At 52.3% G+C, this 14,143-nt stretch overlaps 3 protein-coding genes across 3 annotated transcripts in view; 1 reads left to right on the top strand and 2 right to left on the bottom strand.

The window, feature by feature from the left end:
* Positions 1-33: 33 nt before the first annotated feature.
* On the bottom strand, positions 34-4,039 carry H257_03960 (hypothetical protein). Its single transcript, XM_009828286.1, has 4 exons — positions 3,490-4,039; positions 831-3,431; positions 369-730; positions 34-311 (listed from the first exon to the last, which is right to left on the bottom strand). The coding sequence occupies exons 1-4, from the start codon at positions 3,904-3,906 to the stop codon at positions 149-151; spliced, it is 3,543 nt and encodes a 1,180-aa protein (XP_009826588.1). The 5' UTR covers positions 3,907-4,039; the 3' UTR covers positions 34-148.
* A 665-nt stretch (positions 4,040-4,704) lies between these two features.
* On the bottom strand, positions 4,705-12,987 carry H257_03959 (hypothetical protein). The gene is made up of 7 exons (XM_009828285.1): positions 11,105-12,987; positions 10,033-10,318; positions 9,723-9,985; positions 9,245-9,546; positions 8,205-8,870; positions 6,566-7,472; positions 4,705-6,046 (listed from the first exon to the last, which is right to left on the bottom strand). Exons 1-7 carry the CDS (start codon positions 12,929-12,931, stop codon positions 4,754-4,756), a joined length of 5,544 nt encoding a protein of 1,847 aa, XP_009826587.1. The 5' UTR covers positions 12,932-12,987; the 3' UTR covers positions 4,705-4,753.
* A 948-nt stretch (positions 12,988-13,935) lies between these two features.
* H257_03958 (hypothetical protein) overlaps positions 13,936-14,143 on the top strand; it is a gene marked incomplete at its 5' end in the record, with an annotated part of 7,975 nt that continues 7,767 nt past the window's right edge. The window contains one exon of the mRNA XM_009828284.1: positions 13,936-14,112. Within this exon, the coding sequence (XP_009826586.1) occupies positions 13,936-14,112 (177 nt within the window). The remainder of the gene's footprint in view (positions 14,113-14,143) is intronic.

Here is a 14,143-nt window from a genome sequence, read left to right as displayed (position 1 = left end):
GACGGCAGAACATCTCGAAGAACAACCCCAAGTGGAATGCTTGGCATAAACTCTTACTATTAATAGTAGTAGACCCACTGTGCTTCACAACCTATATATATATATATATATATATAACGTTATATATATACACATTCCCTTCAAACTATCAACGCTTGGACCGTCCAAAGAAGGACCGGCGCAGCAGCGACCCTTCGTCCCTTGACGACGACGTGACCGAGGACATGGAGTTGGTCGAGTGGTCGGAATTCGTGGGCGAATGCCCCGTGGGAATCGCATTGGCCATGGTATCTCTCGACACCATCGAGTCCCTACACCCACAAGCATGAGAACTCATCATTCAGAGACCATGTACAAAGCACTCGTACCGGTAGGACGAGCTGCCGCCACTGCCTCCCTTCACCCGGCGCTTGTACACGCACGTTTCTGCGTCGATGCGGATACCCCACTGCAAATAATCGGCGTTCGTCGCTGCCTCTAGGAACGCATTCAGCTTCTCCACGCGCTCTTGCACAGTTTTATCGGTGAAGTTATTGAACAGTGTCTTGTTGGGCAGCTCGGGAATGTCTTTGCGCGCGTATCCGTTCTTGGTCTGCAGCGTCGAGGCCAGGTTTCGGAACGTGCTGTACCGGTGCCACACAAACAACGTGCCGCGGATGTTGGTTTCAATCTGGAGCTTGTACTCGACAAACTGTTTGCCGTCTCGGTACGTGATGCGCGTGTCCACGACCTAGGCAGGCAGGCAGGGCGAGGGGGAAGGTAAGAAGGGGGGGAGCGTAAGAAGGGGGGGGCGTAAGAAGGGGGGGAAGGAGGGGGGGGTGCTGTCCTACCTTGGCAGCCAACAACGCGACTTCGTCGGCCCGGATGATTTTGCTCTGCAGCGCCGACAGCTGCGCGCGCAGCCGCTCGTTCTCCATACGCAAGTCGTCGTCAGCGTACTCTCGCGCGTTTTTCGCCAGCTTCACCTTGAGCTGTTCATTTTCGACCTGCAGAGCCGCATTCAAGTGCATGGCCTCCTTGGCCGCGACCCGCGCTTGTTCGGCGGTGGCGGACGCTTCGTCCACGATCTTGGTCCACTCATCTCGCATCTTGGTAGACACGGAGGACTCCGCGGTAGGGTACTTTGACTTGGGGCTGTCAGGAATGTCTCCGTGAAAGTATGGACTGTTGTTCGCCGTCGTCTGGGTTGGCGACACCGACGTGGTGGCTAGTGCAACCTCTGGCGAAGGCAGGTGATCGAACTGTTGTTGTTGTTGCCGCTGTAGACTCAACGCCAGCTCGGCTTTTGCTTGGGCCTGGGCCAAGAGATGGCGTTCGCGGGTTTCCGCCACCAACACGCGGAACCGGCGGCGCTGGACCCCCCCTCGAAAGGCAGCTTGCAGCCGCGGAAACCCTCGACACAGCAAGAGCCACCGCCGCCGCGCCAGCCATCCCCGGACTTTGGTTTGAATCGTCCTCACTGCGTTTATGACAGCTTTAAACTGCTTGCGCTTGGCGTACCCGTGCATGTGCGCTTGGATGCGGACAGCCTGGGCGCGCAGCACCACCGTTCGCTGCTCCTCAAGGTATTGCAACAGCCCCGAGCTAAAGTACACTTTGGACTTGCCGATGGCAAACTTGGCGTTTTGAGACGACTTTGTGTCGGTGATGCCGAGCTTTTCCAGCAAACCCATGACCATCACGGCCGGGGCGGCATGCCTCAACTTGGACGGACAGATCACGTCAAACCGTTTGGCAAACTCGACGAGGGAGAGCCGGTTCGGGAACGCCGCGCGACTGATGCGGATGGCGGCGATGACGCCGGCGCACCGCAACTGGTCCACGACCATCTGACGGTCAAACTCGGTGGCGCTCTTGTTGGCGTTGGGTTTGATGCATCGGACGTACTGCGTCGTGGTCTTGGCAATCTGGTCCATGAGTTCCCCCAGCTGCCTCCTGAACGAATTGGCGATCGTAGCGCCGACGAGAAAGCCTTGGCGCCGCCCCGGCTTCTGGTGACTCTTAGTGTCAAGCGATGGAAACACGTCGCGAACGAACGGCGACGTGCTCGCCGCGAGCAGCTCGAGCATGTCTGGCGGCAGCGTGTCCTTGTTCTTGTCGAGAAAGTTGTCACCGTTGTACGTGACGTCGCCGGCGTAATGCCGAACCTTGAACTGCATCGGGTTGGCGCGGACCTTTTCAAACGATTTGTGTGTAGAGAATGCTTCGTGGATCTTGCCAACGAACGCCGCGTCCGTCGCCTTGGCCAGCACGCCCGTCTCATTGAGCAGATCCACGAGCCCCATGCGCCCCTCGATCAGGTCCAGGATCGGCTGGTTGTCGTCGAATGACACGAGCTCCAACGGAATGCCCTCGGCCACGTACTCGGTCTGCACAGTCTTGAAGATATCGCTGTTGAACTTTTGCTGCAGCTTCTCGTTCGCGTAGTTGATGCACAGCTGCTCAAACCCGTTGTGGTCGAACGACTCGAACCCGAATATGTCGAGCAGCCCAATGTGGTGCTTGACATTGCGGGTCGCGCTGCAGATGGCATTGTTCACCCTAGCCACGAGCCAGTCAAACAGCTGCGAGTACACGCCCTTGGCAAACGCATCGCGCAGGTCCGCCGCTTGGTCGGCACTCAGCGGGATCGTAAACGTCTCCCCCCTCGCCGCCATCGTTCGGTTTGTGAGGATCCGCTCGAGCGCCGCGCCGTCAGTTTGAAGCAAGTTTGCAATCACGTGCAACCGGTCCAGTGACAACACGGAGCTCGTGTCACTCGACTCGGCCTTGAACGCGAGCTCCCCGAGGTTCAAAATCGCGCTCACAACCTCGAAAATGCCTTGCTGTTCGCGGTAGTCGATGCCGATCGTGTCCATAGCGTCTTTGGTTTCTTGCAAGTACTCCGAGTCGTCTACGTCGTCGACTTTGGAGCCTTCGCCCACCATGACATACGCGTAATCACCGACAGACCCGTCCAGGCACAGCGTCTTCTTGACGTCGTGGGGAAGGGAAAACACTTGGTAGAAAATGTGGTAGTTGCGCTCCCCCACAGCCTGGCCCACCACGCGACTCTTCTCGAGCAAGTACGTTTCGCATCGGGCGCCCACAAGCAGCCCCTCGGCGTTGAACTGGAGCTGGGCGAACTTGCCGAACCGACTGCTGTTGTCGTTTCGCTTGGTCTTGGCGTTTCCGAACGCTTCCAGCAGCGGATTCGACTTGAGCACTTGGTCGATCACCAACGACCCGTGGGCCCCGCCGCCAGAGATGGACGCCAAGTGGTTCATCATGATCTTCACCGTCTCCGTCTTGCCTGCCCCCGACTCGCCACTCACCAAAATGCTCTGCTCGATGCCGTTTTCCTGCATATCAATGTACGAGCTCGACGACAGCGCGAACGGATGCGGCGCCAAATCATTGCGCGGTAGCTCCAGGTATTTTTCGTACAGGTCCTACGCACCAACAACCAAGTCAGTGGATCAGCACGGATGCGAACGGATGTGAACAGACCTTTCGATACAAGTCGAGCCACTTGTACGGGTTCACGGCAATGCAGATTTGCCCTGTGTACGTGTATGGCACGAACAGACTGTGCCTGAGCTGCAGGTTCTTGAGCACGGCCGGTTCATGCAAGTGGTTGAGGGTGCACATGTCTGGAACGCCGAGCTTGCTGAACGTGTTGCAGATGGGCATGGCCGTAGCAGACACCTCGCCTGCCAACTTGGCGATGTCACGCACGTCGTACGTCTTGACAGTGCCGTTTTCAGGGTCGTATGCATCGCTGGTGTCGTCGGCGACCAATGTCACTTGGATTAGGAACTCGGAAATCCTCTGGAGCACTTGGGCTCGCTTCCACACTTGCTTGTCATGAGGGACCCATACCAGTGTGCCCCCTGTGGAGGACGACAACGATTCTCGACGCTGCATGTTGTGTGCTGGTGAAGGATAATCCAAGGAGGAGTGGCAATGAAATGGAATTGGCACCGTGGCAGCAGACACCGGCTAGTGCAGGCGTTTCGCAGGATGTAGAGGTCGAAAATACGCAAACGTGAGTGGCCCGAATTCCCTTAGATCGTCGTATTTCTAATATGTATCTGCTGCTACTAGATCTGATTGGACACGATACAACTACTATGAATACTTCGAAGTACTTCGTAGTACTACGTAGTACTATTAACAGTAGTAGTAGTGTACAATACTGATTCTACGTACTACTAGTACTATTACGGTAGTACCTCGAAGTACGTACATTCCTCAAGGCGACTGTCATTGCTCGCGAACATACGCGTCATGCGGGAATGACTGGCACCTGGTTGTGGAACTGAAGTGGTCGAGTTGGACATTGTATCCTTACAGAATACTAATACTGTAGTAGCATACAACGATGGATCTTTTTATTAATAGTATGCCACACCGAAGTTTATGGGTGTATCCACGTATTTTGCCCAATCCAATTCAGCAATTTACAAATCAGTTGGTTTGATTTGTCAGATAAATCAAATTGAGAGTAATCAGAGTTCAAAATTTCGAATTTACTTCGATTCAAAGTTTGTGTGCTGTGGAGTTGGTGCATTACTTCGCAGTAGGATATTGTTGGGACGATTTTGGGAAATTCAAAGTCGGGAGTCGCGATGGGGCATGGGGCAAGGAACGCTAGTATTACTAACATGGTGTGGCGATCCTACTCCATCTATTAATAGTAACTACAGTAAACCAACCCAACATCACAAGCAAGTGAGTATATATTCATCATAAAAAGCCGATCCTCAGACTGTTAATCGGTATATCGTCCCGAGCTGCTACCGCCGCCGTACGAGCCTTCGGAAGGATTGTACTCGGGCGATGCTGGGCTGTACGCTGGGGACGACGGACTGTACGCTGGAGAAGTGGGCGAGTAGGCGGGGGAGGTCGGCGAATACGCAGGCGACGACGGCGAGTAAGCCGGCGACGTGGGTGAATACGCTGGAGATGTCGGTGAGTAGGCAGGGGACGTTGGGCTGTACGCCGGGGAGGTTGGACTGTAAGCTGGCGATGTGGGCGAATAAGCAGGGGAAGTCGGCGAGTAAGCGGGAGATGTCGGCGAATAAGCTGGGGAGGTCGGGGAATAAGCTGGAGACGTCGGTGAATACGCCGGGGAGGTCGGGCTATACGCTGGGGATGTTGGGCTGTACGCCGGCGACGTGGGCGAATAAGCCGGCGACGTGGGCGAATACGCCGGAGATGTCGGCGAATAAGCCGGGGAGGTCGGGGAATAAGCTGGAGACGTCGGACTGTAGGCCGGAGAAGTTGGCGAGTAGGCCGGGGATGTGGGGCTGTACGCTGGAGAGGTCGGGCTGTAGGCTGGCGACGTCGGCGAGTACGCAGGGGAAGTGGGCGAATACGCTGGGGAAGTGGGACTGTACGCCGGGGACGTGGGCGAGTAGGCCGGTGACGTGGGCGAGTAAATGGGCGACGTGGGGTTCAGGCCTGGACTTTGGGCGTAGCCTGGGCTTTGCGAATAGGGAGACGCGGGTACGTTGTGCGGTGAGAACGACACGAAGGGCGAGAATGACCCTGACGGACTCATGAGGGGGGATCCGGCGCCAGGCGTGCCGTAGCCGGGGGTGCCGGGGGCCGGCGTGCCGTACATGGGCGTCTGGCCCCAGGGGGTGGCCATGGGGGTGTTGACGTCGGGCGTCGTGTAGTCCTTGGAGAACTCGCGCATGACGTTTTCAATCTCAGACGCGTCATACTCGATGGCCTGGCTCAGTTTATTGGCGTCCAGAACGAGGTCCATCACCCCCGTGCCCAGCTGCGCCAGTTGACCCAACATGATGTTCTCCGTTACGCCGGCCAGCTCGTCGCCCTGGCTGAACATGGCGGCGTCCATGAGGATCTCGACCGTCTCTTCAAACGAGCACCGCACCAGCGGACCAGAGTCGACGCGGTTGATCCCATGGCGCGTCACGGCCATCAAATGTCCACGGAATGTCATCACGTCTGCCAGACACGCCAAGTGCCGATAATTGACATATGCCCCGTCAAATGAAATCACGTTGCGGATTTCATTGAGCAACGCGCGGCGTACCTACACACACAATCATGAGAGGACAACCAAAACTCCCCATCCCCATGTATCAATCGATCTATATATATATATATTTCCAAACAATGCCGAAAATACACACATACACTTGGATATTCAATACAAACATACACATGTATCATGAAGACAACAATATATATATCTATATATCTATATATATATAGATAGACGACTAACCGTTCCAACGACGACCACACACACCAATCAGGACAAACACGACAACCCTATATGTAGGAATGTATGCAAAGCTCATATTGTAAGTCGATTCGAACTTGGAGTGGGGTGGTCCATCGATCGACCAATCAAAACCCACAACACGAATCAAGTAGCCAATCAATCAAACATATCCACTCTTGGACCAATTCCACATCGAATGAGTGGTGTGACTTCAAAATTCGTGCGACACTGGACCATAACAACTTATACAAAAGTCAAACAATCGATAGATTTGGCAAAGAATCAGCACAAAGGTCGTAAAAGGACAAAGCAATCGGGCAGTACCGCTTCGATGCCGAGCACTTCGATGATTTCGACAATGTCGTTACTGATCGTGCGCGACGCGTCGATGGATTCGTGGCAAATGATGTCGAGCAAGTTGGTTCCGTCCGTGTCGAGCACCCACTCCTTGACCATGATAAAGCCCTTCTCTTCATCCCACTGGTTTTGGGGGTTCTCTCGCATAAACACCTTCTTCACGTTGGGCACGCCGCGCAGCCGCATCTGCGTGAGCATGTTGTGCTCGACGCGCTTGAGGAACGTGTCGTCTTCTTGGCCGACGCTCGCGCTGCCGTTCTGCGACACTTTGTCCTCTTCCTCGCTCATGATGCGGATGCGCAACACGAGCTTGTCGGCGTTGTCGTCCGTGTAAATGCAGCTCAAGTCCTGGCCGTACTCGTTTTCAATCTGCAGCGCGATCTCTTTCATCTCCAAGTTCTTGTCGGCCATCATGATCCGGTTCAGCTCGATGCGCAGCAGCCACGGCGACCGCGCCAGTGGCGTGTCTTCGTCAATCACGTCGTAATAACTCGCAACAAAGTCGGCATCCTCCTCCACCACGGTCGAGGTCGGATCTGGGTCGTAATAGATGGCCGTGCTCGCCGTCACGTCCATGAGCGTCGTGTACTCGAGCGTGGACTGGATCTGCTTGGCCTTTTCCGCGTCGTGCGCGCAGTCGGGCTTGAGGTAGATCTGGATCGACGGCGTCTTGACGTCCTTGGCAATATTGATGATCTCTTTGAGACGAGGCACCCCCAACGTCACGTTTTTGGCCGACACACCGGCGTAGTGAAACGTGTTGAGTGTCATTTGCGTCGCCGGTTCCCCGATACTTTGCGCCGCGACGACCCCCGCCATCTCGCCGGCCGCCACCAGGGAGCTCAAAAACTTGGACTTGATCTCACCCATCAACCTACAACACACACATCATGGATATATATATATATATATATATATCTTCTACCTACACCACATCATACAAACAATCTTCAAATCAGATATATATAATATTGTCCAATGGATTCGATACTGGAACCCGCAGCGGAATCGAATGTCATAAGAGAATAAGGATGCAAGAACCGCCTAGTAGCCAATCAAATCACGTCCTGTCGAATATCTGCCAATCCAAACGATTGATTTCCTCCGGCAATGCCACATATATATACTAATCGTTGTAGCGTATAGTTTGTGTAAAATCTTTAAATAGAATCAAATGAATTCAAATGCTAATTTGGCGAAAAATGAACTCAGAAGTCCAAATTTGGGTGAAATGCACAATATATATATATATATTGGTGGAATCATTCCCAACACTCGAGCGACAACCACACACACATATGAGAAACATACGAATGGGGAGCCTACTACTACTACTAGTACTACTACAAGTACTACTACCTAACACATTCGTTAGGTCGGTTCACCAGTCCACATATAATCAATCATCGGTCTTGGACACATACTACTAGTGATATTCCAAGCAAAAAAAGCAAACCCCATCCAAACATATGACTATTCAACAACGTCCTCTCTTTGATCTACATATGACCATCCATCCATCCTCTCCTCTCCCCCCCACACACACAATTGTAGTACTAGTCTTCTCCATATTCGAGTCGCAAGTAGTTGAATAGGATCGTCGTACCATTCAAAGGCCGAGTCGTTGAGGCGGTACTCGAGCAGCACGCGCTTGACGGCCAGCGTGGACCGCAGCAGGATCTGAAATAACAGTGTCGCATTTTCCTGCGCTTCGATCGACAGGTGGTCATCTCCCTGGACGACGACGATCTCGCGGCACAAGTCGCGCACGCCTTGGATGATGTTTTGGGGGTTCAACGTCGTGGGGTGCAGCAGCGAAATGGAAAACAGTTGCTGGGCGTTTTGGATCAACCGACGCAAGTTGACGGGTACTTGGGCGGCCTGGTCGCTCTCCTGGCCTTGGCCGCGAGATCCGAGAATCACGCGCAAGTTCAAGCGATCCTTTTGCAGCTGGATATACTCGTCGCGGAGGAATAGCTGCGTCGTGGGGTTGCTCTGGATGTCCGTGATGATCTGCGGGTCCATGTACAGCTCGTCCGGGCAGTGCGGCACCGTGCCCAGCTGGTCGTCGAACGGATCCAGCTTGAACTTGGCTTCAAATTTGGCGCGGTTGAGTGTGTGGCCATCAAAGTTTTGCTTTTCCACCCACACCGCGTCCATGCCGTCTTCGCCATATAAAAACTGGATGATCTCGCCGTTGCTGTTGCGCACCGTGCCGTCGTATCGAGACATGACGCTCTCCATGGCTTTCACCAACCGACGTTGAATGTACCTGCAGAAAAAAATCAGTTGCATATATATATATATATATATATATAGAACTACTGCTAGCTACTCAACACACTATTTTTCGATAGAAATTAGGCACCGAAAATTGCATCGGTCAATATACATATATATATCCACTGGCATATCGAAGGCAACATATCTTGACGAAAAAGGTCTGTTTGATCGTCCACTATATATATATATATATATGTAAATACATTCATTGGCATAGAATGCAACATATTTTGATACAACTTCCTCCTCCATGATAGACACAACGACCACTCGCAAACAATCACATCCATACATTTCCACTGTCATCGACACAAGTATACTTTTGATCCAACCTATCTATCTATCTATATATATATAGTGTACCCCGTTTCGGCGGTCTTGACGGCAGTATCAATGAGCCCTTCGCGCCCCCCCATAGCATGAAAGAAGAACTCCTGGGGCGTCAATCCCTTGAGGTACGAGTTCTCCACGAACCCGCGGGACTCTGGCCCCAAGTCGTCCTTGCCGTAATGAGGCAGCGTCCGGTGGTGAAATCCGTACGGAATGCGCTTCCCCTCCACGTTTTGCTGCCCGACACACGCAATAATCTGGGAAATGTTCAAGTACGACCCCTTGGACCCAGACGTGACGGTCGCTTTGATGTTGTTGGTTTCATCCAAACTCCCCTATTTAAAACATTTAAAACACAACAGAAGCATTTAAAACATTTAAAATCAAACAGCATGCTTGTATGATTCGAATCCATAATGAATACATACATATATATATTAGATATATACCTCCATAATGTATACATACATATATATACATATATATATATATATATTAGATAGATACATACCTGCGCTTCACGACCCGACTGATCACGGGCGCTGTTGAGCACCGTGTTGACAAACATTTCAAACGTTTCAATCATCGTGCGACCTGGTTGGAGTTCCAACTTGCCCTTTTGACCAGTCACGACCAAGTCCTGCACTTTGATCTTGGCGTTCGTGATGATGTCGACAATGTTCTTGAGCGTCGACACGTCGGCAATCGTGTCCGAGATACCCACCGTAAAACTGTGCCACACGAGCCACTGGTTGACCAGATACTGCGTCGCCCCTGTCCATTACTCGGTCAGGTCATTCGAATATGGGAATTTATTTTACCCAGGAATCGCTTGGCTTCGTCATGTCCTAGCTCCAGCACAGTGTTGTGAATGAGCCCGCCAGCGCCAGGCCCGATTGTCTTCTTGTCAATGATACCCGCGAGCAACTCGCCGTTTTGAATGATCACGTGAGTGTCGCGCGGACTCATCTTGCGGCGAAATGGCAAGTCGCAGTCCTTTTTGTTCTGGTCGCTTTCGTGCGTCGAGCAGTACCCGATAAAGTTGATATTGGGGAGAATCGTCGACATGATCTGCTTGCCTGTCCAGATGGGGCGGTATTGCCCAGCCTACACAACATGATTTTTGCACATCAGTCCCAGATATACCGACCCCTAGAGATATAATCCATTTTAAGAACATGGCGACTTTCAATTGGACACATGTATTGTGCTTTCGAGTGAAATTTCATTGTGTTATGGCGTGGTTTCTCGTTGGAATTTAAATCGATATGATTGGCTATTTCAGATAAGCTCAAAATTATTAGCCAATCAAAACCCATTTCTCAATGAAATTCAACCAATCAGATCGATTGTGGATCGGCGCGATTCGATTGCACCCCCTCCCCAAATTTGTATCAAATCGACAAAAAGTAGCTGATTGAACTAAAACTTTACTAGAAAATACACTCAATTTTTTAAAATAATAGTTGCAAGTGTCGTCGACAGTTGTAATCTAGCCAATCAACGTTCACAAACTAGACATGTCAACCAATCGAAGTCGATCAACATTTACTACTTTTATCCAAATCTTTCATCGTTCACTTTGTAAAGCAACCCATATCAGTCAGTCAGACTCCATCATCAGCTCAAATATATAGACTCGACTCTCAAATTTAACGGAAAAAAAGATATATCAGGCTAGATTGAATCAACCCAATCGAGTGTCACCAATAATAATATAGCAAAAATATTATATCTAAATCTTTCGAAATTCAATCAAACCCTAAATACTATTACATCCATGAGTATATGTACCCGAACAGCGTCGTTGAAATGGATATCGAAGGATGAGGATAGTAATATGTGTACAAGACAACCAATCTCGACACACTCCTAGTGCGCCGCCGTTCGTACCTGGGACTTGTCGGGCAGCAAGATGGCGGGGGTGGGCACCTTGCCGTCCCACGTGTACACCCACATGAGCATGTTCATGACCAGATCCTTTTCAACGAAAATATTGCGCTTTGTGAATTTCTGCACGCCAAGCAGACTGTCCTGCACGATCCCCATCACGGGGGCGTTCCGCTGGGGCGTGATGATGTTCTTGTGCACACTCATGAGCTCCTGGGCTTCGGCGCGCGCCGTCATCGACTGCGGCACGTGCAAGTTCATTTCGTCGCCGTCAAAGTCGGCATTGTACGGCGTCGTCACGGAAATATTGAGGCGGAACGTCGACCAGTCTAGCACTTTGACGCGATGAGCCATGATACTCATCTTGTGCAAACTCGGCTGCCGATTGAACAGCACGTAGTCGTCGTCGCGCAAATGCCGCTCCACGATCCACCCGCACTTGAGCGCGAGCTCCGACTTGCTCTTGATGTAGCGCAGGTCGATGCGGTTGCCGTCTTCGCGGATGATGTACTTGGCGCCGGGATGTTCGAGCGGGCCGCGGCTGATCAGCTGGTGCATGAGCACCATGTTGAACGGCGTCACACGTTCTGGGACGGTCAAGTTCATGGCAATGCTGCGCGGCACGCCCACCTGGTCGATCGCTAAGTTGGGGTCGGCCGTGATGACTGTGCGCGCGGAAAAGTCGACGCGCTTCCCCATGAGATTGCCGCGGATACGCCCTTCCTTCCCGCGCAGCCGCTGGCGCATCGTCTTGAGGGGCTTGCCGCTCTTTTGCTGCGCCTGGGGCAGTCCCGGCTGCTCGTTGTTGACGAACGTACTTAGGTTGAACTGCAGCAACTGCTCAAACTGGGAAATGATGTGCGACGGCTCGCCCTTCTTGACGCAATTCAACAGCGCCAGGTTCGCCTTGACGATCGAGGCCAAGTTGTGCGTCAAGTCGTCCTCCCCGCGCGCGGCGCCGTCGATCGCTACGGACGGACGGACATGCGGCGGCGGCACCGGGATCAATGTCAGGATGAGCCAGTCCGGGCGCGCCCACCGCGGGTTGAACCCGAGCGCAATGCAGTCGGCGTCCGTGATGTTCTTGAAAATGCTCAGCACTTTGTCGGCGGGAAGGTTTTGCTTCTTGTCCCCAGACCCGGGAATGTCCTCCATTGTCTCTGGGAACTCGACTTGCAAACTGATACCCACTTGTCGGTACTTGGGGAGGCGGCCGCCGCACCCGCCGTGGCCAACGTCCTTGGGCGCCTGTTCGTTTGTGATGCCCCCCTGCAACCCGAGGTTCCATCCTTCTTGCACTTTTTCCATGTTGGACTCGTCCCCGTACTCGCACATGCCCTTGTTCTTGCAGATTTCGTACACCATTTTCAACCGGCGCTGGCCGTTTTTCTGACGCATCGCCGCGCGAAAGCGATGGTCGCGCTCGTCCACGAGGACTTTGGAGCAATGGAAGCAAATGCAACTCAAGATTTGCTTGCAGATCTTGATGAACCCGACGTGAAACATGGGACGCGCGAGCTCGATGTGCCCAAAATGGCCCGGGCAGTCATTCACTTTCGCGCCGCTGCCGCTGTATGTACAATCGCACGTCTTGCATCGCGCGCGAAAGTCACATGTGCCCATACGCGGGTCACCAATGCCGCCGATGACGGGCTGCCCGTTGATGAACGTCTCGGGTCGTGTGATCCCGTCGGGAATGATCCGATCGTTCACTTTGATCTGTTTCGTGACACTCATCTGACGCACTTCGTCGGGGGAGAACACCCCGAACTGCAGATACTCCACACGTCGCAGGCGCGCGGACGAGTACGAGAACTGGGAGGTGCTCATGATGTCTTGTGAATTGGTCTGCGCCGCTCCTCCTCTCGGTGCCTGGCACAATTCAAATTGCACAATGAGAGAGATTGGAAACCACACAAGCAAGCATCGTAGGGCTGAAGAACCCTTGAAAATGAATATCCGAATGCACAGGTTTTTCAACCTGCCAATGGAACGGTTTAAACGTAGTGATTTCAAGGACATTTGCGTTTTACAGTAAAACGCTTGCATGGTTGGAAATAAAACCCAGGTTAAGCCGCATAAAACGCATTTTGACTGTAGTACCGTTATAGTTCAATGGCGGGGCTTTCAATCCTTTGATCTGCATGTTGACCACACAACTAGGTAGTCAAGGCAGTACATATTACTAGTAGCCCTAACCAGTAGCCCTAACAAGATGAATGTCAACTCTTTGAATGCCTCTTGCCAACTCAAAGATTTGTTCAACCAACTTTCGTACATCATGTCTTCGTAGAGCCCATTCAGCCTCACGACCTATGGGACAGGCAGGCTGTATAATCGATCATAGACATTTACAATACCCAGCCCTTGGATCATTGTTTACACAGACATCCCTTCGTGGGTTGGTTGCTTTGAGCTTAACGTTACTGAGTACTGCTATACGAATAGTGTACGCAGTAGTCCAAACGTTACCGTTAAAAAAGCTGTGTGCGCTGCGAGCAATTACAGTTCATACCATCGAGCGTTACGTTCGCTGCATGCCGGATTTACTCTTGCTCTTGGGAGAGGAAACGTCTTGGATAAGGGAATTCCAAGTCCATTCTGACCAATCATCGCCGTTGACGTAGTAAAAGTACCTTAATCGAGAGACTGCAAATACCGAAATAAGCAGGCAGTCGGGTATTTTCGACTAGTATTCATATAAGATCTCACCTGCAAATACCCGATTGGACCTAACACCGGGTATCCAAGTTCTGATACAGTCACGCTCTCTGCTGGTGAGAATCCAAGGTAGTCAGTCTACATTATTCTCGCCACCCCTGAACAAGATAACGATGGCCGCAGCGTTTGGGGAGACGTCCATGGGCGCCCTCGTGTGGGTGCCGCATGCCGTCGAGGTATGGAAGAAAGCACAGATCATTCAGAAGTTGTCCGAGACACAAGTGGAAGTGCGCTTTGTGTCTGACGGCGTCGAGTACGACCCTGAGGACGGCAAGATCAAGACGTACGACGTGCGGGAAATCGCCAAGTTGGCCGGCGAAG

The sequence above is a fragment of the Aphanomyces astaci genome (genome assembly GCF_000520075.1).
Source record: "Aphanomyces astaci strain APO3 unplaced genomic scaffold supercont1.7, whole genome shotgun sequence".
Taxonomy (NCBI): Eukaryota; Oomycota; class Saprolegniomycetes; order Saprolegniales; family Verrucalvaceae; genus Aphanomyces; species Aphanomyces astaci.
This window is presented reverse-complemented; position numbering and strand designations above follow the sequence as displayed.

Bases quoted from the DNA above. Each gene is read 5' to 3' on its own strand.
- H257_03960 (XM_009828286.1), bottom strand. From the start codon at position 3,906: ATGCAGCGTCGAGAATCGTTGTCGTCCTCCACAGGGGGCACACTGGTA. The intron at 731-830 runs GTAGGACAGCAC...CTGCCTGCCTAG, and splicing joins TCGCGTTGTTGGCTGCCAAG to GTCGTGGACACGCGCATCAC. The intron at 312-368 runs GTACGAGTGCTT...TTGTGGGTGTAG, and splicing joins GGCGGCAGCTCGTCCTACCG to GGACTCGATGGTGTCGAGAG.
- H257_03959 (XM_009828285.1), bottom strand. From the start codon at position 12,931: ATGAGCACCTCCCAGTTCTCGTACTCGTCCGCGCGCCTGCGACGTGTG. The intron at 9,547-9,722 runs GTATGTATCTAT...TGTTTTAAATAG, and splicing joins AGTCGGGTCGTGAAGCGCAG to GGGAGTTTGGATGAAACCAA. The intron at 6,047-6,565 runs GTACTGCCCGAT...TTGTGTGTGTAG, and splicing joins AAGTGCTCGGCATCGAAGCG to GTACGCCGCGCGTTGCTCAA.